Source organism: Dryas octopetala, chromosome 9 (genome assembly GCF_963921425.1).
Source record: "Dryas octopetala chromosome 9, drDryOcto1.1, whole genome shotgun sequence".
NCBI classification, from domain to species: Eukaryota; Viridiplantae; Streptophyta; class Magnoliopsida; order Rosales; family Rosaceae; genus Dryas; species Dryas octopetala.
This window is the reverse complement of record NC_141374.1, coordinates 13298090-13324246: the sequence shown is the minus strand read 5'-3', so window position 1 is coordinate 13324246 and position 26157 is coordinate 13298090. Positions and strand designations below refer to the sequence as shown.

The following is a 26157-nucleotide window of genomic DNA, read 5'->3' as shown; positions in this document are numbered from 1 at the left end:
TTTGATCAGCCCATTATTCAATTCTCTTTCATGAAGATGTAGTTGGGGCTTTTACATTCCACCCCCATTTCGATTTTTATTTTTTATTTTTTTCCCAATCGAAAAGGAAATCTTTCTTTCAACCGTTCATGTGAAACTTCACAAATGTTCTCTTTCCAAACACTGTAAAGGTTAAATTCAAGGTTTTTTTTAAAAAAATTCGAGTTTTTTTTTTTTCTTTAGCCTGTGAGGATTCGGACTAAAAAGTTCAAATTTATAAATCATCTCTTACCCTACATTTTTTTCTTGATCATAGAGAGGGTTTGTCCTTTTTTTTTTTTTTTAATCTTAAAGAGGGTTTGTCCCTTTCTTAATCTTAGAAAGTTTCATCCTAAACTCTAGTTTGTTTCAACAACTATGGTCATGCCTTTCCTAAGCCTACGTTGTATTTCATATACTTGAAGTGAGAAGGAAAGATTCTGGATATAGAGCAATCAACAAGAAGCCTGATGTGGTTTTCCTGAATTACTCAATAATGACTGCGATTTAATTATCAAAACTATGATCGATTGGGGATTAAAGAATTTCTTGTATTGAGTTTTTTAGTAGTCAAACATGGCGTGCAATTTGCTTTAAATGTGAGTTATTTGTCTTTTGTTATGGAGTGAGGCTATCTTGAAGCATGCTTAATGATTAATCATCCGGCAGAGAAGGTTAGATCATTGTTGGCTCTAGCCAATTTTTTGAATTTTTATTATCGGTCGTTCTAGCCAATTTTTTGAATTTTTATTATCGGTCGTTATAGTTATAGTGTAATATAATTGCTTGCTTTATGTTCAAGGAACGTGGTATGTTCTTTTAATTAAAGGGTAATCCTTTATGGCTTATGAATTTTATTCTAATTGATTTTGTTTATTAATAAAATCCAATATTTAAAAAAAAAAATTTTCCCTCGTTTGAATTTTTTCTTACTGACACCTATACACATGTTATGAGTATGACAGACATCTATACATATTATAAGTTATAATATAGATGGATTAGTAATAGCTGTCTTACGGTCATAAAAGTATAAAACCATTCTCTGCCAATTTACCGATATATTTTTACTGTTTATGAAATAGAGGTAAGTACGTTAATCACTTGGTTATTTTATTTGACAATTTAACTTCTCCTCGATCCGATGGCTGCTTAATTTTGATTTTGCTTTCCTTCTTTGAAGAACGGATCTCTCATTCTCCCTACAACTTCTCTCTCTGTTTTCTCAGTCGTACCATCATCAGTCTTAGAAATCTGAGCGCTCTTCCTCCCATCTCCCACAATGTCCACAACCCATGAAGAACAAGAACCCCACTCCCAGAACGGACTCCATCCTGACCCGACAACGAATCCGGAAACCGCACCCGAACCCGAAGCTACAACAGAGCCAGTGTCAGTGCCAGAACCTGAAGCTGAACCAGAGCCAGTGCCGGAAACCGAATCTAAACCCTACCCAGTTGCAGAAACCCAACCTGAAGCTCAACCCAAAGAACCAGAACCAGTGGTGGCAACCGATGCTGCAGATCCGAAGGTGGACGAAGTCATTGAAACCTCGATCCAATCCAATGGCCAAGGAACTGCGCGCCCAGAGCTGAAAAAAGACGAAGGGAGCCGTACATTCACAATGAGAGAGTTGCTTAGTGGCTTGAAAAGTGACCAAGGAAACGACCCCGCTAATGATTCCAGCTCGCCTTACAGTTACAGGTTTTCTTTCCTTCATTTTGTTTTATTTTCTGCCTTCAAGTTCTGTTTTTTATGCTTGAATTTTGGTTCAATTACTCCAATTGATAATATTTGTCTCCAACTTCTAATTGGGTTTATTCAAACAATGATTAAAGTTTCAACTTCGAATTGGGTGTGATCCAATTTCATGTCTGTCTTTTGACGAAATTTATCAGTTTTAGCTTTGAACTAAATTTTTTGTCCATGAATTGCATTTGGGCCAGTAAAAGTTTAAGTTTTGTATGTTCATTCTAGTGGATCACCTTTCTTTTTTTTTAATCATTTACCAACAACTTATTTGCCAAGTTGTGGCTTTGAATTGTATCAGTGAAGAAAGCCCACAGCAACAGAACTCAGAGCAGAACAATGCTGCAATGGAGTTGATCAATAGTGTCACAGGTACTGACGATGACGGTCGATCTCGCCAACGGGTTCTTACTTTTGCTGCCAAGAGGTGTGCTGTCTTCTTTATTCTTTCCTTTACTTGTCAGTTTTTCTGGTGATAGTATAATTTTATAGTTTACTACTGAAACAAAGCTTAAATTGCTTGCAATGCACACGATCTTTTTTTTCTTGTGGAACTATGTGATGTTTTCAATCACAGGGTTCCCCCCACCCCCCTATTTTGGAGTCTTGTTTTCCTGAAATTGTAATTTGTACCTCAATTATGTAGGTATGCTAGTGCAATAGAGAGAAATCCTGGAGACTATGATGCGCTATACAATTGGGCATTGGTTCTTCAGGTTTGAGATACTCTTTTGTTTGATTTACTATTAAAAACAGGCGTTGGATATAGTTGTTCTTTTGCTTTTCGAATTTCAACCAGATGGCTTTCTGTGACAATTAAACTATTTTAGAAATACATATGTGAGAATGATGTTGTTTTATAAGTGTTTGGAGGCACATTATTGGCAAGAATAATATGCTCATTGAAACTTTGTTTTTTTTTTTTTTGTTTTTTTTTTTTTAACTCTGTATTTTGTTTTCTAAGCAAGAGAAAATCAGTCACTTTACATAAGTCAACATTTTCCAGCTGGGTCATATGTTTGGAATGGAAAAAGGCTAAAAGTACCTTGGATATATTGGCTCTCTACCACAATAATCTACCGTTGCATGTTTCAGTTTCTGTATGTTACATTACATATTTCAGTTTCTCTATATATGATATCATAATGGGAATGCTGATTGTAATTCTTATTTTTAAGAACATTTTGTCTTACTTTTAAGTGCATTAGAGTGAATTTACTGTTTAAATAATTTTCATTTGGCATGCAGGAAAGTGCAGATAATGTTAGTCCAGATTCCACTTCTCCTTCTAAGGATGCTTTGCTTGAGGAGGCTTGCAAAAAATATGATGAGGCTACCCGTCTGTGCCCAACGCTTCATGATGTATGTGTGCATATCCTTTTGCAACATAATCTCATCAAATGGCTAGTGAAACTAGCAATCTCAAAAGTGTTAAGCTTGGGGGCACCTTACAAAACTAACACCTAGAAGATGTGTTTGTGTGTATATGTATGTGGATGAGCATTCTATAGTTTCTTATTAATTATCTGACTTATGTGTTATTACTACTTGCCAGGCTTTCTATAATTGGGCTATTGCAATCTCTGATCGGGCAAAAATGCGTGGTCGCACAAAGGAAGCTGAAGAGCTGTGGAAGCAGGTTAGACTATAATTTTACTACTTCAACCATGCAAATTATTCATTTTCATTTTTCCTTGTCTTAAAGAAGGTCATTGCCCTTGTTAATATTTGCTGTTGCTGTTGTGGCAACTCTGAGTCTCTGAGACTAGGTAGCTGGATGTGACTTTAATATTATGGGAATAGCATTGTGAAACAATCTGCTACTTTGTTATTTGCCTCATTTGTTATATTGTTAAGTGTGGGTGACCTTCGTGAGCTTTAGGAGTCATTGTTGCTTAAAGCAATTTTGCTTCTCTTTAGATATGGTGGTTCTGGTATCAAGTGGGGCTAGTTCTTATTTATTCTCTTTAAATCATAATCAACTTGAATTTTCCAGAAGAAAAAGCATAGCGTCAAATAAGTAAAGTGATTTTTACCATCTTTTAACTTTATTTGCAGGCTACGAAAAATTATGAAAAAGCTGTCTTGCTCAACTGGAACAGTCCCCAGGTAGGACTCAATAAATTATTGTATTAGGCTTATTCCAAATTTCCAATTTCTTATGATATCCAAGAAAACCAACTTCTTATACAGTTGTTTCCTCTTATATGATTCTGTTCATTTAATGCTATTGACTAGTATGAAACACTCTTCCAAAGAGAGTTATGAAACCCTTCTGATTTGCTGAAAGAAAAAAATAAATAAATTTAATTGCCTTTTGTTTTCTTCTTTCCTTAGTACTAACTCCTAGTGATATATATTTCAGGCACTGAACAACTGGGGACTTGCTCTGCAGGTATCTTAAGTTGCATTAGCATTGCCTCTTAATTTAACTTTTTTAGAAGAAAGAAAATCTTATTGCATTTTCCCCTTACGTGGCTTGTACTTATGTTTTGTGTCATGAACTACAATTTGATTTTTTATTAGTATTTAATTATGCAATTTAGGAACTCAGCGCAATTGTGCCTGCACGAGAAAAGCAAACAATCGTAAGAACTGCAATTAGTAAGGTATAATAGTTGTTTGGTGGCATCAGAATGATTGGGTGAATGTGGAGGGAATCCAGCAAATTATTCACGTCTGAGTTGTAATTCCTCCTTATATATACTCTTATGACTTGCTTCATTTTCTTCTGGTGCAGTTCCGTGCTGCTATTCAGTTACAGTTTGATTTCCATCGAGCAATTTACAACCTTGGAACTGTATTGGTCAGTTTGCTACTTATCCTTAATAATTTAGGATAATGTGATATTTACTTCTTAGCTTAAATATCTTCTCATTTTTCCTCGGCACTGGATAACAAGACATCACTAATTCTCTTATCTAATAATCCTGGGTAACTTGAATTACCAAAACTTGGTCTTGTTCCTACTTTCATGGAGCAATTTACAACCTTGGAACTGTATTGGTCAGTTTGCTCCTAATAATTTAGGATAATGTGATATTTACTTCATAGCTTAAATATCTTCTCAGTTTCCTCTGCACTGGATAACAGGACATCACTAATCTTGTATCTAATAATCCTGGCTAACTTGAATTACCCAAACTTGGTCTTGTTCCAACTTTCAGTATGGATTAGCGGAGGACACACTACGAACTGGGGGATCTGGAAATCTGAAAGAAGTTTCACCTAATGAGTTGTACAGTCAATCTGCTATCTACATTGCAGCTGCTCATGCTTTGAAACCAAATTACAATGTAAGCATCCCATGGCTTCCTACTTCATTTGATATTTTTCTGGATCAGATAGGTAAGCTGATCTAGACTATGGGTACCTTATTCATGAATTCAAACATTTTCACAACTAGGTAACAAAATTTTGACACGAATCTAGACATTACCCATTCAAGTCAAGCCCCACATATCACTTGATTTTATTTCTCCTTTGATGTTTGAGGATGTATACTTTGATTTCATTTTATGCTAAAGTTTTTGTGTGATGTTAATTACTTACAGGTTTACACTAGTGCCTTGCGGCTGGTGCGATCCATGGTAAGCATTAATACCAATTTCTTCAATAAACCCCCTAAAATTTTGTATAAATAGTTTTTGGTCAGTTATGACTTATGAGATTGGTCTCTAGCTGTTCTCTGTTAGAGATGGTCTTTATTAGGGAACCATGTGTGATGTGCATTCTTGTTTTGCATTTTAATTCCTATGTAATTCTTTGCATACTAGTAAACATTTCTTTCTAAATTGTTTTTTAGGTTAGCTTTTGTTAATGATCAGTAACCTTGGCTGGATTAAATCATTCAGTCCCAAAACTCTCAGTGGTCATATTTTGTTGCCTTCTTAATTCTTGTGGGTTGGGCAATTTTTTCCCTTACATGGTAATACTAATAGAACTCAATTTTTACAGCTTCCTTTACCGTATCTTAAAGTTGGATATCTTACTGCACCACCAGTGGGGAAGCCAATTGCACCTCATAGTGATTGGAAACGATCACAATTTATTTTGAATCATGAAGGGCTTCACCAGGTAATTCTTTGCCAGTTTTCTAGTGTATAGGAAGCAAAGAAAAATTATCTGCACAACTAATCACACAATTAAGTGTAGCTTGGCTAAATATGTTGCTTGTGCTGCAGGTATATTCTTTATTTATTAATTACTTATTTGTTGCCTTTCTATTCTTCATCTACTTCCCTTCAGCAGGTTAGCAAAGGTGAGCAAAAACAAGTACCCCAAAGTGGCTCTGGCAGACCAGGAGACGCAGCTATAAAAGTTGACGTTCCAGATATCATTTCTGTTTCCGCATGTGGTGATCTGACTTTACCACCTGGTGCGGGCCTCTGCATTGATACTATTCATGGACCTGTCTATCTGGTAAGGATCATCTTTTGTTACACAGAGAATCCCTTCTATGAAGAGAATGATGTCATGTTGTATTCCAAGTTAAGAATTGATAGGTCTTAGATACAGAGGCCATATCCAGCTTTTGCATGCTATGATTTCTTTGAATAGGGTATGGAAATGAGTTTGAGTTGTTATGAAACAGTGGAAATCTTTCTCTCTCTTCTAATCCTATCTATAAGTTAAGTCAATGCTTCTAATCCTATCTATAAGTTAAGTCAATGCTTTTAAGTTTTTCATTGGTCATTTTTGGTCAAGCTTGCTTTCGTTAAAAAGCTTACTGTCAGGAATCAGGAAATATATTGCATCATTGCTGGTCAAGCAAGCAAATTTATGAAAACATGAGCTTGCTAATTTTAAGCAAAAAATACCTTAGCTTTACCAAGCAAGAGAGAAATATATGATTTTTACATCCTTTTAACATATGACTTTGCAATATTAGGTAACTTTCATGCACCGTCAATTGCTAATACTCTTAATATCTTCTGTTGTAAAACACCGCCTCAGGAAATTTATTGTTTCTAGTTTGCAAGATGATTAAAAAGTGAAAGCTGTTCTTTGATTCTTTATTGATGTCAACAGATCATTATAATTCTACAGGTGCTGTCAAATGCATAAAAAGTGGATAGAAAGCATTGCTATTTGTATATTAGAAACCCATCCTAATGTGAAATTTCATCATTCCTCCAGGTTGCTGATTCATGGGAATTCCTTGATGGATGGCTTGATGCAATCCGTCTAGTTTACACAATCTATGCACGTGGTAAGAGTGAGGTTCTGGCAGGTATTGTAACAGGCTGATTTTTTCTTTTCTAATTTTTTTTTCTCTTAATGTATCATCAATTCCTCGATTTTGGTTTGGGTGAATGTATAATTTTTGTATTGAGAATGACTTGGTCAAATAAAATCTGTATATTTATAAACTTTGGATGCCTTCAATACAATTTTTCTTTGCATAATGAGATTATTTTACTCGAGTGCAGACCTGGTTTCTCTTTTCTATCTTCTAGCATTTACACTCAATTGCAGCTCTTTTCATCCCCCTTTTAAAGATGATGCATGTATTAATGTCCTGCATCTCATCCCATAACTGACCTGCATCGCGTTGGGTTTGTTGTTTATTATGTCCCTAAGTGCTTTGATCTTGATTATTGATGGACTTATACTTAGATGCTATGCAAATAATAAGAGAAAACAAAGACTATAAAACACACACAAGATTTGTTATCGAGGTTTGGCTAACTTTGCCTACGTCCCCGTGTGATCTTTAGATAATCACAGCTGCACTATAAAGATTAGAAAGAGATTACAAGAACCTAATGTAAACCCTAACTAATCCCCAAAACCCGAGCTTCCTTTCTCTTTATCACTCTCGGCACTTTTTGTTTCTGTCCCTTATATATTTTCTGAAGAAATTCTAGCAAGCTTATTTATATATATAAGCTGCTGATTACATTTCTTAACTTATTAGGATAGCCTAAACCTTCTAGAATAGGGAAATGAACTTTATTTCTTAAATCTAACATTAAATCAACTAGGAATACTAAAGAGAACTATTTCCTAAAGTTACTAAGAAATATTTGTGCACACTTTTCTCTAGTTTCCTAAACTAATTAGGAATCCTAAAACCAACTAGAACTTCAATGAGTCAAACACAACAATCTCCACCTTGATGAGTTGAACCACTGAAATAACTGCTGCAACCTTCAAGATGTCTTGAACTTCTTGAAGTAACCCTAAACAAACTCCAAGAATCTTCACCTTGGCAAGTGTCTTCTTGTCTTATTGCACCTCAGGTGAGAAGGTGCTACACCCATTTCTTAGCATGTGACAAGATTGATTAAGTTCAAGCAATGCCTGAACTTATCTGTTGTGACCTGCTTAGTGAAGCAATCTGCAGCATTTTCTGTTGTATGAACTTTCTCCACTATATCTCCTTTAAGTTAACCCAATCTCTAATTCGATGATAGTGAACATCAATGTGTTTCAATTTTCCATGAAACACTTGATTCTTGGCTAAGTATATAGCACTCTGACTATCACACTTGATCATCAATGACTTTTGATTTAAGCTGAACTCACGAACTAAACCTTTCAGCCATATTGCTTCTTTCCCTGCTTCTGCTAAAGCAATATACTCTGCTTCAGTAGTAGACAAAGCTGCAATTGATTGCAGCGTAGCCCTCCAGCTGATCGGCCCACCACCATAAGCGAAGACATAACCTGTTGTGGACCTTCTTTTGTCTAAGTCTCTTGCATAATCAGCATCCACATAGCCTAGCACACATGCTTTCTTTTTCTGCTTTTCAAACAAAATCCCAAAGCTTTTTGTACCTTTCAAATATTTAAGAATCCACTTCACTGCCTCCCAGTGTTGTTTACTCGGATTTGCCATATACTTGGAAACTACCCTTAGTGCTTGAGCTAAATTAGGCCTAGTGCAAACCATAGTGTACATGAGACACCCTACTGCGCATGCATATGGAACCTTCTTCATATCTTCCAACTCTTTTTCTGTAGTTGGGCTTTGTGATGCACTCAACTGAAAGTGCGCAGCAAGTAGAGTAGACACAGGCTTTGCTCCACTCATATTGAATCTCTCTAATATATTCTGAATGTAGCTTGATTGTGACAACCATATTCTTCCCGCTTCTTTGTCTCTCCTAATTTGCATTCCAAGAATCTTTTGTGCAGCTCCCAGATCCTTCATGTCGAATTCACTACTCAGTTGTGCCTTCAATCTTTGAATTCTTGACATATTTTGGTATGCAATCAGCATGTCATCTACATAAAGCAGTAGTAGTATAATCATACCATCCTTGAACACATGATGGTAAACGCAACAATCAAATAAGCACATTTTAAAACCAATTTTCAGCATGTATGAGTCGAAACGCTTATACCACTGCCTTGGAGATTGCTTTAAACCATAAAGTGATTTCTTCAATCTACAAACCAGATTTTCCTTTCCTGTTTCGACAAATCCAACTGGTTGAGCCATATAAATAACTTCTTCCAAATCACCATGAAGAAAAGCTATTTTAACATCCATCTGCTCTATCTCCATGTCTTGTTGGGCTGCTAGTGACAACAACAACCTGATGGAAGTGTGCTTGACAACCGGAGAGAATATTTCATCATGATCAATCCCCTTCTTCTGCGAGTAACCCTTGACCACTAACCGTGCCTTGAACCTCATGGCTTCACCTTCATGTAGTCTTTCCTTCTTTCTAAACACCCATTTACAGCCAACAATCTTTCTATTTTTGGGTTTAGAAACTAACTCCCAAACTAAGTTCCTTTCCAGAGATTCCATCTCCTCAGTCATAGCAACCAACCAACTTTCCCGCTCCCTGCTTGCTATAACTTCTTGATATGTAGTTCGATCTCCTTGACTTATGTTTAAAGCATAATTAACTACGCCTTCTTCAAACCCAAACTTCTTTGGAGGACCAACGTTTCTCTTGGGTTTGTTTAGTGATATGCATCTTTGGAATCCTTGTGCAGGTGTTTAATGGACCGGGGAGTCTTGGATCCGAACAGGTGATTGTTCCACCTGAGCCTGCACTGGTGACTGCTGTTGTTGCTTTATTTCTTCTTGATCATTCCCATTAACTTGATCAACTTGCTCACCTTGATTAATTGGCTCCTCTTGAGCTTGATCATCTCTAAAATTGTGATTAATGGGAATTGGGATTGCTTCTTGCTCAACAATAGTCTTATTTACCTCACTTGTCTTGTCCTTACCTAACGGCATAGTTTTTTCATCAAATGCAACATCTCTGCTGAGGATAATCTTCTTGTTGACTAAATCCCACAACTTGTATCATTTCACTTCTTCTCGAAATCCGAGGAATATACACTCGAGTGATTTTGGTTTCAGTTTGGTTCTCTCATCTTTAGGAATATGAGCATATGCAGCACAACCAAACACTTTTAATGTAGAATAATGAACAGGTTTTCCAGACCATACCTCTTATGCACATTTAAAGTCAAGAACTCTTGATGGTGATCGATTTACCAAATAACAAGCATGATGGACAGATTCTGCCAAAAAATTCTCAGCCAAACCGGCATGAAATCTCATTGTTCTTTCTCTCTCCATGAGAGTTCTATTCATCCTTTCTGCAGTTCCGTTCTGTTAGGGGGTTCTCTTCATCGTAAAGTATATTGTAATACCTTCATCTTTGCAATATTGTAGAAAAACATTACTGTTAGGGGTGGGCATTTACTACCGAAATACCGAAACCGAATCCGTACCGTGTCAATTTTATACCATAAAATAATACCGATTACATACCGTATCGATACCGTACCGTACCGATTGTAAATCGGTATGGTATAGGTATGAAACTTTCAATACCGTAATATACCGTACCGTATCGAATTATATTTAATATTTTTTTAATTAGGTGTTGCCATATTAGTGGCTATTTGGGCAAAGGGAAAGAAAAAATAGTGTAGACTGTTTGGTGATGTTGCAGCATGCAAGTACTAACTAAGTAGTGTTTATTGTTTGTAATAACTATTATTGTGTATTTGTCTTAGTTATTTGTAATAAGCCATAAGGCTTAAGTACTAACTACCATTGTGTATTTGTGTTGACTGCTTGTAATAACTAATAAGCCGTAAGGCTTAAGTACTACTATTGTTTTTGACTGTTTGTACTTTGTAATAAGCCATAAGGCTTAACTATTTTGGCTTTGAGGATTGTCAGGTTGGGTTTTGTTTTATCTTTTGGTTGAGAAAAAATATTTCTTGTTTGTAAGTTGTAACTGAATAACTCAGTGCACACTGCATTCTATTCTATGCTGTTATTATTTGTGATTTCTAATTCTATACAGTCAAATATTTACAATGTAATATTAGAGTTAGACAATTACTAGCAAATGATTGACAATTAATATGTAAGAATAAAAGTGCAAGGGATTGAGAGTATGTCTTTTTGGTTGTTAAATGTTGTTTTTTGACAACAAAAAAAGAAGTTTAAAATGTTGGCACATACTGAAACCATACCGAATCCATAGAACACTGGTATGGTATGGTACCAGTTTTAAAAATGTCAATACTGTACCGATACCGTACCGAATAAAAATTTCGGTATGGTATCGGTATGGGGCTCATACCGTCCCATACCGTACCGTGTCCACCATTAATTGCTGTTATATTCACCGCCATTGTCACTTTTCAGGAACTTAATCTTTTTCCCAGTTGGGTTCTCCACACCAGCTTTCCACTCTTAAACTTAGTGAAAACCTCAGATTTTGCATGCATAAAATAGACCCAAAATTTTCTTGAGAAATCATCTAGAAAAGTAGCAAAATATTTGGCTCCACCTTTTGACATGGTCGGCGCAGGACCCCACACATCTGTGTGAATATACTCCAGCACCTCCTTGCTTCGATTTCCACTATTTGTCAACTTAAATGTAGTCCTTGTTTGCTTCCCAAGAGTACAATATTTGCAGAACTCTAGCTTGCATTCACCAATACCTTCTAGCAATTTTCTCTTGTGTAGTTCTTGCAAACCTCTTTGACTCATATGCCCTAACCTTTGATGCCAGAGCTCAGTCTTGTCCTCCACAGTAGTAACTACGGCTCCACCAATGATTGTAGTCCCTTGAAGCATGTATAAACAGTTAGCCTGTAATGTGCCCTTCATAACCACAAGTGATCCTTTGATAACTCTAATATTTCCGCCTTCAGAATGGTACTTGTAACCGGTCTTGTCTAGAGTTCCCAAAGAGATTAGGTTCTTCTTCATTTGTGGCACATACCTGACTTTCTGAAGTGTCCTAATCACTCCATCATACATTCGAACCTTGATAGATCCCAAACCTTGGATCTTACACGATGAATCATCCCCCATCACAACTCTTCCACAATTTGTCTCTTCATATGTGTCAAACCAAGTCTTTTGGGCACACATATGAAAAGAACAACCACTATCCAAAATCCAAGTACCTGGGGCATCGGAACCTGAAACTGCAAGAACATCAACGTCACTTTCATCTTCTTCTATCGTCAAATAATTGGTTGTATTTGAGTTTCCTGCAGCATGCTTTGCCTTTCTATCTTTCCAGATTTTACAATCTTTCTTCCAGTGATCCGTTGAACCACAAGTGAAGCAACCTTTAGAATCTTTTCCTTTTCCTTTTCCCTTGGATTTGGATCGTCCTCTATTGCTGTATTTACTATCCCTAATTTGAGAAAGACCCCTCTTTTTTTCTTGCCCTCTCCTGTATTTACTATGCCTAGTTTGAGAAAGACCCCTCTCTTTTTTCTTGCCCTTTCCATAGAGACCTTGTGACTGATTCACTTCTTTATTCTTGTCCATCTTAATGAACGATTTAATGTTCTCTATGCATTGGTCTGTTCCTACGGTGTCCTTCCCATATAAGAGAGTGGTTGCAAAGTGATCCATTGAAGGAGGTAGCGTTCCTAGCAAGAGTATGGCCTTCTCTTCATCATCTAGCTTATTATCCAGTTTAGCCAAAACATTGACTAGATCTTTGAACACAGCAACATGTTCACTGAAATCTGAACCTTCTTCCATGTGAAGTACATACAGTTGTCTTCTCAACATTAGCTTGTTTGTCAGAGTCTTCCCTTGATACATCTTCTCCAGATTTTCCCAAGTTTCCTTGGTTGTGGGAGCTTTATCTAGATTGCGTAAAACACTGTCTCCTAGATGTAGTTCAATCAGACTCTTAGCCCTTCCATCTATGTCGTCCCAGTCGTTAGCTATAGTTGTTGGCTTGTTCTCTTTGCCACCAATTGCTGCTAAAAGACCCTAGGAGACAAGGACGTTTTTCATCTTTCTTTTCCATAGAGAAAAGCTGCCCGTCCCATTGTAAGGAACAAATGAGACCTTGCTACCCTCTACTTCCTTCGCCATCGCCAATCACCTGAACCTAGGCTCTGATACCAATTGTTGTTTATTATGTCCCTAAGTGCTTTGATCTTGATTATTGATGGACTTATACTTAGATGTTATGCAAATAATAAGAGAAAACAAAGATTGTAAAACACACACAAGATTTGTTATCGAGGTTCAGCTAACTTTGCCTACGTCCCCGTGTGATCTTTAGAGAATCACAGCTGCACTATGAAGATTAGAAAGAGATTACAAGATTCTATTGAAAACCCTAACTAATCCCCAAAACCCGAGCTTCCCTTTTCTCTATCACTCTTGGCCCTTTTTGTTTCTGTCCCTTATATATTTTCTGAAGAAATTCCAACAAGCCTATTTATATATATAAGCTGCTGATTACATTCCTTAACTTATTAGGATAGCCTAAACTTTCTAGAATAGAGAAAGGAACTTTCTTTCCTAAATCTAACCTTAAATCAATTAGGAATACTAAAGAGAAATATTTCCTAAAGCTACTAGGAAATACTTGTGCACACTTTTCTCTAGTTTCCTAAACTGATTAGGAATCCTAAAACAAACTAGGACTTCAACGAGCCAAACACAACAGGGTTGTATCTGGTTGCTCTCGATTTGTATATAAGATGAAAGAGAGCCAGTTATAATTTAGGCCGCTGATCACACGCACCTCTGTTATAGAAAGCAGTCGTGTATGCTACCCTCCCACATCAATTCGTCATGCATTGATCACATGATGGGATGCTTGTAAGAGAGGGCATACATGCCATGCCTTACTGAAGACTTTCTCGCATAGAAACCCTCATTTTGAAGGGCAACTTGCCAAGTTCCTTTCTCTTATTTTTCATACTAGTTGACTGGGCTGGATGGGAGGATGATGATGAAGGAGCTAAGGGATGAAGGTATTTCAGGAACAGGTTAAAATTAACCCTACTGGGAAATGCCATATCTGATTCTCTAAAATGCTTTCACTTTGTTAGGATTACTAATGTTGTGATCAATTTAAAGTACCATATAAAATGTCATGGTGAATATTGGAAACACCTCTAACTCATTTTCTTCAATTTTTTACTCCGCATCTCTCTTTTTTCACTTCCATTGCATCGATTCGTGTGAGCCACTACCCCATCCAGCAAAAAGGGTAAAATGGAGTGGAATATTGCTAAGTGGTGGTCAATCACCTACCAAAGTGGGTTGTGACAAGGTGAATTTTATTATTGTTTAGGATCGGATGCAACCTGTACAATTCTACTAATCACATCCTGTCCCGTTTTGAAAATCAATTGTGTACATTTTGATGTGATGTCTTTTTTATTACATTGGAAGGCATCCAACAATTGATTTATTCTATTCTAATCATAATTCATTACTTTACCCTCCCCCACCTCTTGAGCTAACCCAAAAGCTATCCTCCCTCACCACTTGACCTTTAATGTTGTTACTTACCCATTTCTCAATGACCACATTTATATAAAAGTCTAACCTAGGAACCCAAAAATTTCATGCATATGGGGGGTTTTACTTTGGCCAGAGCAAGAACTGAAGCAGGAAGAATCCACAGCCCTTCACCACAAATTAATCCAGAAGCCACCGCAGGAATCATCAGCACAGCCTTCTTTCTGTTAAGCCTGTGCCATACAAACACAATTATACTCCCCATGCACATATCAATGGCAAAGTATGCACCTACTAGAAATGGCACAGCCATCACCATAGGAAGTGGCATCCATTTTCCAATCTTTGATGGTGCAAAATCTCTGACCAGGTTAACTATCACTGCGAAGCCAAAGAAGCCGTAGCAGAGCTGCAGGCAATGCTGAGGCAGAGCTGAGAAGCCTTGAACACCTAGAATTGCCATGTTTCTGTAGATCAAAGCATAAGGAGCTTTGAATTCTCCATGTGGGTTTCCCACATCAAATGCCTTGTAGAACAAAAAGAAGCTGAGAGGAGCTGTCACACAGCCTATTACAGTGCCAAGGACTTGGCTCATAAACATTGCTCTAGGAGAGGTGGAAGTTAGATGGGCTGTTTTGAGGTCTTGCATCAGAATGCAAGCTACAGAAACTACTGATTTGATGAGACCACACCCGGCAAGCCCTGCCACCACACCATGCTGCTTTCCGGTTAATGCAGCCAGCACGAAGAGGGCGACTTTGCCATAGTTATAGGCCATGTTTATATCGGTGAGACCAGCTCCGTAAGCATTGCAGAATGCAAGAGATGGAGCAAGTATGTAGGCTATGACAACATAATACCATTTAAGTTCTGGGAACATCATTGGGATGGCTATTATGGAAATGATGGAAAATATAAGGTATCCGGCGACTCCAACCCACATGGGAATGTTTTCACTGAGGAAGATTTCATTTTGTTTTTCTTCAATGGGCTTCACATGGCCATCCACAGCTGCAGTGAAAAGAGAATATGTCTATTAGAGTTACTATTAGTGATTTGGCAGAGACTTTAGTGCACCTCTCTGACTGTGAGCACCACTAACAAACTTTTAACCAAAGAATATAGTAAGATCGAGCACCACAACAAGTGCATTGGCCATGATTAATTTTTAAAGCAGCATAACAAAAAGAGATTCCAAGGCTGCTCTTATTACCTGTGTTGAGGTTCTTGTTTTTCAATCTGTCATGAATGTTAATTATAGTGGAAACAAGTATCTTGATGAAATTGTATAGTCCATCACCAAGGATTAGAGCAACAGAGAGAAAAACCTGACAAAGGTTTTATGGTAAACAGTGAGTCAGTGAGTACGAGATGAGGAAAAAGTGCATAGAAATTTAAAGGAGTGAGTGAGAGAGACCTTGTAGCCATATAAACTCTTCATGTCATATTCCTCTAAGCTCTCAGGGAACCATTCTCCTTTAAGCCGACCAATAAGTGGCCACATTACTCCAAATGCGAGCACAGCTCCAAGAAGCAAAGACAAGTTTACTAGGTGGGAACATATCATGCCTGCTCCAACCAAAGTCATGCTAAAATCGAAGTAGAATCTACAGTTCAGTAGCCAATTACAAAGGGTCAGTGACTCAGTAACATCTATCAAAAGCAAGGTAAAAGAGGGCGACTAGGGAAATTAATCAAAGATCCATACGTTTTCTTCCAAGCTTGCAATCCAAATGTGGGGAATTGTGAGAATCCACACTCTTCTGTGGCATTGTAAAACCACTTGAACAATCCCCACAAGAAGCTCACTGAAAAATACTTCATGAACCCACGTACTTGCTTCCTGCAAATGATCATAACTTTCGTTAAGGTTTCATCCCGGAAATGTTCTCTTGCCAAATAGTCTAACGTGTTATGTTATCAAACTGACAATCTAAATCATTGATCATATATTTTTATTTGAATGTATGAACTATGGTCTGGATTGATAATCTGATAACACAACATGACTTCTGACAAGTGAAAAGTATCCTTTATTCTAATTTCTAATACTACTTTCTAAGAAGAAAGAGATGGCAACTGTTGACAGATGTTTACTTAGCCATCTTATCTCCCTGAGTGTGGAAACCATTGATGAGAACAGCAGTTGCCAAGCCACTTGGATAAGTTAATTTCAGGTCAACTATCATGATCTGTGAAGGAATGAAAATTCCATAGATAAGGAAAAAGAAATTCTGTTTATCATAAGAAGTTGGACAAGAACTAAAGACTATAAGAAATACCTTCCTGAGAGGAATTAAGACAAAAAGGCCAACAAAGCAGACTAGAAAAAGGAAGCCAGTCATCCAACCAAGCCCAGGTTCCTTGACAGCAGTGGCAGAGTTTCCCTCTGTGTGCACCCCTGACAACTCATATGTCTTCTTGTTTAATCCCAACAGATAAGAAGCAAATCCCCCTGCAACCAAAAGTACTAAGATATATAAAAAGTGAATACGTATAAAGAAGAAGAAAAGAGAAGTGAGCAAACCAAAGATTTGATATCCAAAATTTAATATGTGAAAGCCAAATACCTCCAACTGCAATGCTGTAACATGCAACTGCACAAGTTTGTATCATAGTATTCTCTTGCCGAGTGAAGGGTTTTGATTCATATCCAGCCTTTTTAAGCAGGTTTGTCCACGTCCGGATAAATATGAAAGCAAGGAGAGCAGCTGAGACATTGAGATTAGGAACAATCCCAGTTGTGAGGTTAAGCTTCATGGCTATCACACTGTAGACCATTCCAATCACTATGCTTGCAACAACTCCCCGGACTGTTAACTGCTCTGTCCATGGTAGGATTGTCCCAGCAGCTAACCCCTCAGATTCGATTGTCTGCTCTTCCGGGTCCTCTCTCTCAATCTCTCTCTTTTCTTTTGATTCCAGGTCCATGTTAATGGATTTCACTGCTACTATCTGCACTGCTTAAATCACATGAATTCCTTCGTTAGAACTCAACATGGTCTTTAGTTGAGGTTAGCTTATTTGTTAGGCAACAGAGACAGATGGATAAAATTAAATTAACTTGTCACTTATAGTATGAAAAATGAAGACTCAATGAGAAAATTAAAAAGATTAAAAGGGAATCCCATGCATGGACTCACCTTGGAGTTCTTATATTTTTATCCTTCTCTTATAGCTAGCTACAATTAATGGATGGGATTGGATTGGCTAGAGAATTACATAATATTGAAAAGATGACAGATATTGCTGCCTTGTGCCTTGTGCCTTGTGCCTTGTGCCTGTCTTCTTGTTTTGCTGATAATTCAGAACCTCTCTAGTCAACTGGGCAACCGGAGAACATGCATGAAGTTCTTGTTGTCTTCCTGAATATATAGCCCACCACTCAGCAATTAATATTGGACAGGTAAGTGACAGAGAAAAAATATATATATTGGACAGGTTATCCTCTTCCATGTTACTCACCAGCCTACAAGTACAAGTAACACATAAATATCTATCAATAAAAATTTCACCTACTTGTAATATGTCTATGTATATCAACCACTTGCAAAAGTACCAACCAATAAGTAAGATTTATGAAATGCTAGGAGGGCAGAACCTGGCAGAAAGTTCTTGATATTGAGGTATGACAATGGACTACAATACTTATCACAAATTATAACTATATATGATTGCCTACTTCACAGGTATTGGCTTTGCTTGCTGACCTTATCATTAACCTTTCTCTTTATATCTCTTCCAGGAGGTAGTTATGGTTATGATATTAATGGAGAGATATTATCTCTTTATGGGAGTGTTTAATTAAAGGCTTAATTATCGATTTACCATCCAAAACTGTAACTCATTCCCACTTTACCGCCTGAAAGTTTTTTTGTCCCAGATTACTACCTGTAACTTACATCCGTGTCCCATTGTACCTTATTTCGTCAACAATTTCGTTAAAAATGATGACCTGGTCGTTAATGCTGACATGGCGCGCTGGATGTGCGCCACGTGTCACATCTTTTCTTGTATTTTCTGATTTTTTTTTTCTATTTTTATAAACTTTGAAAATTAATTAAAAATAGCTCCGAACTTAGAAAAATACACGGAAAATTCCTACCGACTTGTCTTGACTAGTACTAATTTACTATGGGGTCAAAATGCTAATTTTTCCTCTAAAAATAAAAATTTCTAGAAAATTAAAATACTCTAGACTCTTTGGAAATTCATAGGATAATCTCTCGAACTCCAAAAAATATAAGGTCTGCACCGTTTGTCTTCTAAAAACTAACAAGGCTTATTCATACCATTGCCCCCTGTAAGATACACTTTTTTTCACTTTGCCCCCTGAAACTTAAATCTTCTCAGTTTGCCACCTGAACTTCGCAAAGTTGTTGCAAAAGACCCTATGCCGTTAACTCTGTCAATTTTTCCGTTAAAATAGCTGACACGACACCTATATGACATGAGTGAGACCCTTTTTTAGTTATGTAAGATCCATGTAGACAAGCAAAATTATAAAAAATTGACATGGATCTTATTATTTTTAGTTTAAAAATTATTTTTTTTGTCCACATGGATTTTACATAACTAAAAAATGGTCTCACTCATGCCATATAGGTGTCACGTCAGCTATTTTAACGGAAAAATTGACAGAGTTAACGGCATAGGGTCTTTTGCAATAACTTTGTGAAGTTCAGGTGGCAAACTGAGAGGATTTAAGTTTCAGGGGGCAAAGTGAAAAAAAGTGTATCTTACAGGGGGCAATGGTGTAAATAAGCCAACTAACAATACCTTTTTCGTGAACACTTGCTACCTAAAAGACCTCTCGGTCTTAGAGGAAAATAAATTTTTCTATAAAATAAATTCTAGAAAAATTATAGAATTTCTATAAAGTCTCGAAATAATTCTCTAAAACAGACTTTTGGTAATTTCCAAAATAATTTTGAGAATTTATCCAAGAGTTTACGAAAATTCTAGAATTTTTTCTAGAATTTATTTTAATTTTTTGGAAATAAATTTAGACTTTCTAATTTTTTTTTGGAAATTTTTAGAGAGCAAATTGGTAATTTAACCTTATATTAAATTAGTGCTAGTCAAGACGAGTCCGTAGGAATTTTCCGTGTATTTTTCTGAGTTCGGAGCTATTTTTAATTAATTTTTAAAGTTTATAAAAATAAAAAAAATCCGAAAATAAAAGCAAAGATGTGACACGTGGCTCACATCCAGCGCGCCACGTCAACATTAACTGCTAGGTCATCATTTTTAACGGAATTGTTGACGGAACAAGGTAAAATGGGACACGTATGTAAGTTACAGGTGGTAATCTGGGACAAAAAAACTTTCAGGTGACAAAGTGGGGATTAGTTACAATTTTGAGTGGTAAATCGATAATTAAGCCTTAATTAAATTGGACCATTGGAAATCAGTAAGTTGTACACATGCCGGTCAATCACCTCCATTGGGTAGAAAATGATAGCTGCAGAAGAAAAACAAACATTGATGTTGCTTCTTGAGTATGAAAATTTCAGAATTGCAATAAAGATATATAAAATAAATTTGTTCAAAATAAATCAATACTCACAGTACTTGAAAGGAAATTTGACTGAGGCTTGATGATGCAATTTTCTTAAGACAATATTTCTACCCCTGCTTTGCTGCACACAGTGAATGGGTAGAAGTCTCCCAAGATACAACAGTCTTTCGCTTTATTAATCTGCACTGAAAATAACAAAGTCCTAGCAAACTGAAAATAAAGAACTTCTTCAACAGAGATAGAGTAAGAATGTTTTATGTTTTTCTGAAAGATTGGAATTTAACAAATTGGCCAGATTTGATTCCAATTTATAGGCAAGGCTAATGTCTGTTCGCAACAGACACACTCTATTGAAAAGTAGTGTCTGTTTGAATAGACACAACTTTCTGATGGGTGGTGTCTGTTTGAAAGAACAAACACATCCTTTCAGTTTAAATCTTTGTCTAAAAGTCATACTCCTTTGAGAATGTGCAACAATTTAATACCCAAAAAAAACATATATCAATTCTGCTTCTCATTCATCTGAAAACCAACAAGGGGTCATGAAAGTCAAGAAGATTCTCTCTTGTATTTGATCATTACTCTGTCAATCATACTATCATAGTGCTTATACTCCACAGAATGTGCTATGTTGTTCTCTAGCACAATTTTCTTGGTTTGATATGTATAATACATCAGTTACAGCAAGTGCTACTAGTCAATATGGAACCGTCTGGATGAGAAGCTGAAGTTCAACAATTTAGGAAGCGACAATCTAATCAAAAAAGAAAGTGAGTGGATCGAAGCTAAACAATTTGGAGATGACATGTCAATGAGAATGAGCGGAAGGTGGTGTTTGTTCTCTATGTAAAAAGCAGTGGTCATGAGGTGTACACACGCCCATTCAGCCCAGCTGTGGTTTTGGAACCTTGCACTAAGATGACACAATTGAATTAATTGATTGAAACCTCAGGTTTGCCAATTAGTTAAGGTTCAATAATGACTTCTTCTTCTTCCTTTATCCAAGAAACAAAAGGAAATGGCTAGCTAAGAAGGGTTTCATTAGCTTTTTCACTATGCTTGAAGCCTTAGTTTTTGTTTCCAGTTTTTGAAAGCATTTATACTTCATCACATCATATGACATATGTTTTGTTCTTTCAATTCAAAAGATCATTATAATATTAATTTAGTGGTGGACCCATGTGCAAACTTGGGAGGACATGGCCTCAAAAAATTTCAAGATTATGCATATATATTATCAAGTTGAGGTCATTTAAAAGTTCCCAAAATATGCTATTACCAATAATATATTGTGAGAAATATCAACTGATTCCCCCAACAATGTAAAGTTAATGATGTAAACTCAATAACTAGGGAGAAAGGAATGTATTTGATGATGCAAACAAGCACAAGTTTATGACATGTTTGTGTATTCCAATCAAATACGTTTACTCCTCTTTTTCAAGAATCAAATATATATGTTCACTTTTTTTTTTTCTTTTGGTTAGGCAAATTGAGGGATGTAGTTAGGTGATTGAACCCCAACCATTGATGCGGTCCTTGGAGATATATATACATATATATATATATGTATATATGTGTATATGATTGCTATTTAAGAGTTAGGACATTGATCTATTATAAAATTTTAAAGCAACCATCCTATGCCTAACTATTGATGCAGCTTTTCTGTTAACTTGTGAAGGCATGCTGGTCCTGGTCCTCCTGGATGAGGAGCACTTTGGAGTTAAACAAACCAATTAAACCCACAAATAAGGGCCACTATGCCTAGGTTTGGCTTCACTTTCCAATTTTTAAATCTCCACCATATGCTGGAGTTGACTAAATGGAGATGGAAATCTTCATCCAAGTGGCTTGCCATCATAGATCTAATGACCTTAGTGGAGCTTTAAGCAATCTATGCTGATCTTCTATGAATAGACATGGCATTGCAAGTCCATCACACTTCCTTGGAACTTTTCAACTTGTGATAATTTTAGTATACCAAAAACTTGTGTGTTTTAAAAAATACGTATGAATAAAAGAGTGGTGCAGTAAAATTCATGTATGAATACTGGCCGGTATTGTAGAATAACCTCCAAACTGCTCTTTCTTTTTGCACTAAAAGAATACTTATTATCCCTTTTACTTGGAGCTTGACTTTTTTTTCCCGCTATTCGATCTAGTACAGAATATTTGGGGCCAGTGAACATGGTCCCCTGATCTCCTACTTTTTTCATGTGTGCTACGCTGCTAGCCAAGGATATATGATGGAGCAGCCTTTCTGCACCATACTTCTTGATAGGCTTTGGCATTTTCTTGCTCTCCATCTTAGAAAGCGAAAACAAGTGATAGAGTGGGGTTACAATTCATTCTCACCACAGCAGCAATCTGTCATGTTCTTCGTGATAATGCTCTATGCCCGATGCACTGCGCCGGACTCTCACGTATAAAATGTGTGTGAGAATCCGACGTAGAGCTTACCGAAAAACTCCTTGACAAAAGTAGGACACACGAATCACGATATGGGCTTTACGGCCTGGTAGGAATAATGTTTGGCCCATGGTCTTTTGGGCCAATCAATTGGGGGCCCACATAAATGGTTCAACTATAAAAACCAACACAAATAAGAGATTCTTATTTTCTAATGCACCAAACAAGTCGCAGACTCACGACAACTTGTGGAAGGCGCCAAAAAATGATAAAATATCATAACCATCGACCTGGTTCCAAAAGCTTGATGAATGCAAATTGTGTTATAAATTTATAATATCCCCAAAACCAAGACGGCAAGACAACGACACCACCCAGTTGGGCCAATCCCAACACAATCCGCAGAACCATATCTGACCGTCCATTAAACATTATCTCTATACTCTCGCTCTTAATCGACGGCCCAAAGACCGTATCCAAAATACCGCGAAGCACCTGATTGTCCAGAACTTCCACGAAGGCTGCTGCATGCAAGCCAGCACGTAGAAAAATCTCACAAACTTGTTGGCGGGCTTTTTTGTCTTTTTCTCCACGTCATCAACAATTATACCGTGTGCTCATCACCCCGGGAAATCCGAGCCAAACACGGATGACCCAACTACATATACAGAGTACAATCTCCAAGAATCTTATAAGTTCTCACTGCTACTATCCAAATCAACTACTTGAATTCTATTCGGGTCAGTAACCGGGTCGCCTTCAATTCTCCGAACCAAGATGTGTAGATCGACAGATTCCTATGGATTTCAACCTAAGAGAGACCGATTGAAGATCCGAGCTTTCTTTCTGCGGTTTTCGGGTTTGAATGCCCGGCAACAACCCTTACCCGAATCGCTCACTCTCCATTATCTTCCTCGGATCAATGAGAACGCGCTTGAAATCGCCGGGTCCAAGATCCGACCCGACTCTCCGGCCTTCGTCACACTCTACCGGGTCGTGAACGCGAAGGTGAGGGATGGGGAGGCGATATTTGGGTCGCGGGAGCGGGTCGTGGCCGGTGACGGGCTTCGGTTCGAGGTGTATCTGAGGGAGGAGAAGGTGTTGAAGGGAATTTTCAGGAAAGACGAGGGGCAAGAATGGAATTTGGAGTGTAAGTGCGTGCTGGAGAGCGAGGCGGTCGGGGCGGAGATTACGGAGGCCGAGGTCTGCGTGGCGGTGGAGGGACACGTGGCGATGAGGGAGAGAGTGGCTATGGTGGTGAAGAGGAGGAGGGGGAGGTGTGGGTTTAATTGTCTGGAGGAGATTCCAGAGGAGGGAGCGGTGGAGGAGGAATCCGACGGGTGTTGTTGCACGTGCGGGGAGATGATGGACGGTGGAGATTTAGAGATGGGTGGTGGTGACGTGGAAGAAGAGGTGGAGATGGATATGGAGGGAGTGAGATGGGCCGTGGATGTGGGTATTTGGGTTATGTGTTTGGGTGTGGGCTACTTGGTTTCTAAGGCCTCTGTCAAAAGTTTGAGACGCAGCAGAAGATTATTTTGAACCCAATAATTTTTATTTTTCTAATTCTAAAATTTTTGATACTTCTGAGTGGAGTTGTAAAGTTGCGAGGATTTGATTTTCGTGATGTATCATAATTTATACTTTTCATATGAAGAAATTACTAAAACCCATTTCAAAAATGAAAACTGATTAAATTTTTTATTATGAAATCAAAACATGACAATAGGGGGTTAGTGTAAGTTTCTGAAAATAAAATAGAGGTTTCTGTTATTTTACCAAAATTCAAAGGAGTTAGTGTTGTGTAGTTTACCCATGGCCTTGGTGGTGGTGAGGTTAAGGATGATTTCAATTTGACCCAAAAGAAATGATTTCGATGGATGAATCAATTTCAGTTCAAGATAGGAAAGAGGTCAACTCAATCTTATCAAAGCTTTTATCTCCACAATTGTCGAGGTTAGTTACAATAACACCAATTAGTAGGGTTATCAACTTTGAGAATTTTCCAACATGCCTTGTTTGTGTTGTTTTCAATCAAAATTTTTGCACCCTTATATTATTTCGTAATATATCAATTTTACAAAATAATTTCTCTTTTAATAAATTAAGTCCTACCTATTTTCTCTTTGGCAACTCCTTTAAAGGTTATGTTGAGGACCTTAATCCTTTTTGTTTGGTTTGGTTTGGCTTGGCTTGGAGGGAGTTGCCTTTTATAAAATCTATAGCCTATAGGTTGTATACCACCAAAGAGCACATGTTGTGTACCTTAGGTTATGTAGGCTATGTACTACCAAGAAGCACATGTTACGTTATACTAAAGAGATTCACACTTTATTATCGACTTATACTTCTAACAACAAAAATAAAAACTTACACGTGATAAAAGATGTTTCTAATTTTCTTTGGTGGTACTTGAGATGTATAAACACATCACTCTATTCAATAAACTTTGTATTGGAAAATTGATCCCACATCTAAACACAACTCGTGTCTTAGCAACTTTGTAAAGTGATGATGCTGTTTAGTCTTTATTATGTGCATATGAACTATATATCTTATCCACATATTAAATGATGGATGGGCAACTTTGATCGAGCAGCCTACCCTTTGCATCATTATTTAATGCTTTATGCTCAGAGGGGCACAAGCCTTACAATGGCATGACTAATAGAGCCTGCATGTCTAGCTTGGTCGACAAAAGGGACAATGAGCAAGTGAGCTACCAACCCACATGAACATGCTTAATATATAGTCGTGGAGCTGACTCTATGGCATATGAGAGACAATACAACTGGACATATATATATACAAGTACAGTACTACTCATATCTCCATTTGATCATGGGTGTCCTTGTACTTAAATCAATGTTAAATTTCTAAACTATAAACTTGAAATCTCTAAAGTACTCCCTAATAAATGATATCATGCTAAACACTATCCTAATAAATCTCTATAGTGTTTAATAATTTTTTTGCAAAAAAAAAGATTGAGGCCACAAAATTTTCAAAATTCTCAACTTTAAGACTTTAATGGTGAACTTAATATTTAAAAAGTACCGGTTACATGCTCAAACAACAATACTATACAATTTTTTTTTTTTTTTTGTTTCCAACTTACATGACATGTTCACATTAAGATTTAGACATTATTTTTTCTTAAGAGGGCTGCTATTTGCACACCCCTTTTTTTCTTTTTGCACACCCTTTTTCCCTTTTTTTCTCCTACACACCCCACACACTTATCTTAAATTCAAAACCTCTCAACACACACCCAACCCATTACCAAAATACCCTCATTTCATTACACACCCTCCCCTCTTTCCCTCTCTTTTTTCTCACGTTCACACCCCCCTCCCCCTGTTTTTTTTTTTTTTTTCTTCTTCTTCTCCAGCCAGCCAGCCAGCCCCTCCACCCAACCAGCCAGCCAGCCCCTCCACCCAACCCACCAAGCCCCTCAACCCCCTCACCCGACCCACCCCTCCCTCCCTCCCCCTCCGGCCTCCCCCCTCCACCCAACCCACCTAGCCCCTCAGCCCCTGCACCGACCCCCCCCGCAGCACCACCTCCTCTCTCTCTTCCCCAGCCCACCCCAACCCAGCTCCGACCACCCCTCACAGCCCACCCCAGCCCCGACCCACCCACTCAGCCCCTCACCGGACCACCTCATTCCCTCCCGCACCCCAGCCCTGTAGCAGCAGCACCTCCTCTCTCTCTCTCCTCCCGCG

The 26157-nt window shown here is 37.6% G+C and overlaps 3 protein-coding genes across 7 annotated transcripts; 2 read left to right on the top strand and 1 right to left on the bottom strand.

Annotated features, from left to right (window-relative positions):
* Positions 1-1165: 1165 nt before the first annotated feature.
* Positions 1166-7194, top strand: LOC147274343 (Tetratricopeptide repeat (TPR)-like superfamily protein). 2 transcript variants are annotated; one of them, XM_086256816.1, is made up of 14 exons: positions 1166-1722; positions 2069-2194; positions 2414-2483; positions 3016-3129; positions 3323-3406; positions 3826-3876; positions 4133-4162; positions 4314-4376; positions 4508-4573; positions 4935-5063; positions 5322-5357; positions 5725-5844; positions 6019-6189; positions 6907-7194. In XM_086256816.1, exons 1-14 carry the CDS (start codon positions 1301-1303, stop codon positions 7015-7017), a joined length of 1593 nt encoding a protein of 530 aa, XP_086112942.1. In that variant the 5' UTR covers positions 1166-1300; the 3' UTR covers positions 7018-7194. The 2 variants fall into 2 exon arrangements, with proteins under 2 accessions (XP_086112942.1, XP_086112941.1); XM_086256815.1 differs by having other exon boundaries at positions 6016-6189.
* A 7077-nt stretch (positions 7195-14271) lies between these two features.
* YSL1 (YELLOW STRIPE like 1) lies at positions 14272-17864 on the bottom strand. Of its 4 annotated transcripts, none has more exons than XM_086257491.1 (8): positions 17722-17864; positions 17070-17459; positions 16782-16954; positions 16597-16691; positions 16208-16342; positions 15917-16106; positions 15713-15827; positions 14272-15510 (listed from the first exon to the last, which is right to left on the bottom strand). In XM_086257491.1, the coding sequence occupies exons 2-8, from the start codon at positions 17428-17430 to the stop codon at positions 14588-14590; spliced, it is 1992 nt and encodes a 663-aa protein (XP_086113617.1). In that variant the 5' UTR covers positions 17431-17459; positions 17722-17864; the 3' UTR covers positions 14272-14587. The 4 variants fall into 4 exon arrangements, with proteins under 4 accessions (XP_086113617.1, XP_086113618.1, XP_086113616.1 ...); XM_086257492.1 differs by having other exon boundaries at positions 17070-17454; positions 17643-17810; XM_086257490.1 differs by having other exon boundaries at positions 17070-17462; positions 17643-17809.
* A 5258-nt stretch (positions 17865-23122) lies between these two features.
* Positions 23123-24536, top strand: LOC147274341 (NADP-specific glutamate dehydrogenase). Its single transcript, XM_086257115.1, has one exon. The coding sequence runs from the start codon at positions 23210-23212 to the stop codon at positions 23972-23974; it is 765 nt and encodes a 254-aa protein (XP_086113241.1). The 5' UTR covers positions 23123-23209; the 3' UTR covers positions 23975-24536.
* Positions 24537-26157: the final 1621 nt, after the last annotated feature.

Excerpts from the sequence above, each read along its gene's own strand:
- LOC147274343 (XM_086256815.1), top strand. The coding sequence starts at position 1,301 with ATGTCCACAACCCATGAAGAACAAGAACCCCACTCCCAGAACGGACTC. Across the intron at positions 2,484-3,015 it reads ATTGGGCATTGGTTCTTCAG|GAAAGTGCAGATAATGTTAG; the intron begins GTTTGAGATACT and ends TTTGGCATGCAG. Across the intron at positions 4,574-4,934 it reads ACAACCTTGGAACTGTATTG|TATGGATTAGCGGAGGACAC; the intron begins GTCAGTTTGCTA and ends TCCAACTTTCAG.
- YSL1 (XM_086257491.1), bottom strand. The coding sequence starts at position 17,430 with ATGGACCTGGAATCAAAAGAAAAGAGAGAGATTGAGAGAGAGGACCCG. Across the intron at positions 16,955-17,069 it reads TTACAGCATTGCAGTTGGAG|GGGGATTTGCTTCTTATCTG; the intron begins GTATTTGGCTTT and ends TTTTGGTTGCAG. Across the intron at positions 16,692-16,781 it reads TCTTAATTCCTCTCAGGAAG|ATCATGATAGTTGACCTGAA; the intron begins GTATTTCTTATA and ends ATTCCTTCACAG.
- LOC147274341 (XM_086257115.1), top strand. The coding sequence starts at position 23,210 with ATGTGTAGATCGACAGATTCCTATGGATTTCAACCTAAGAGAGACCGA.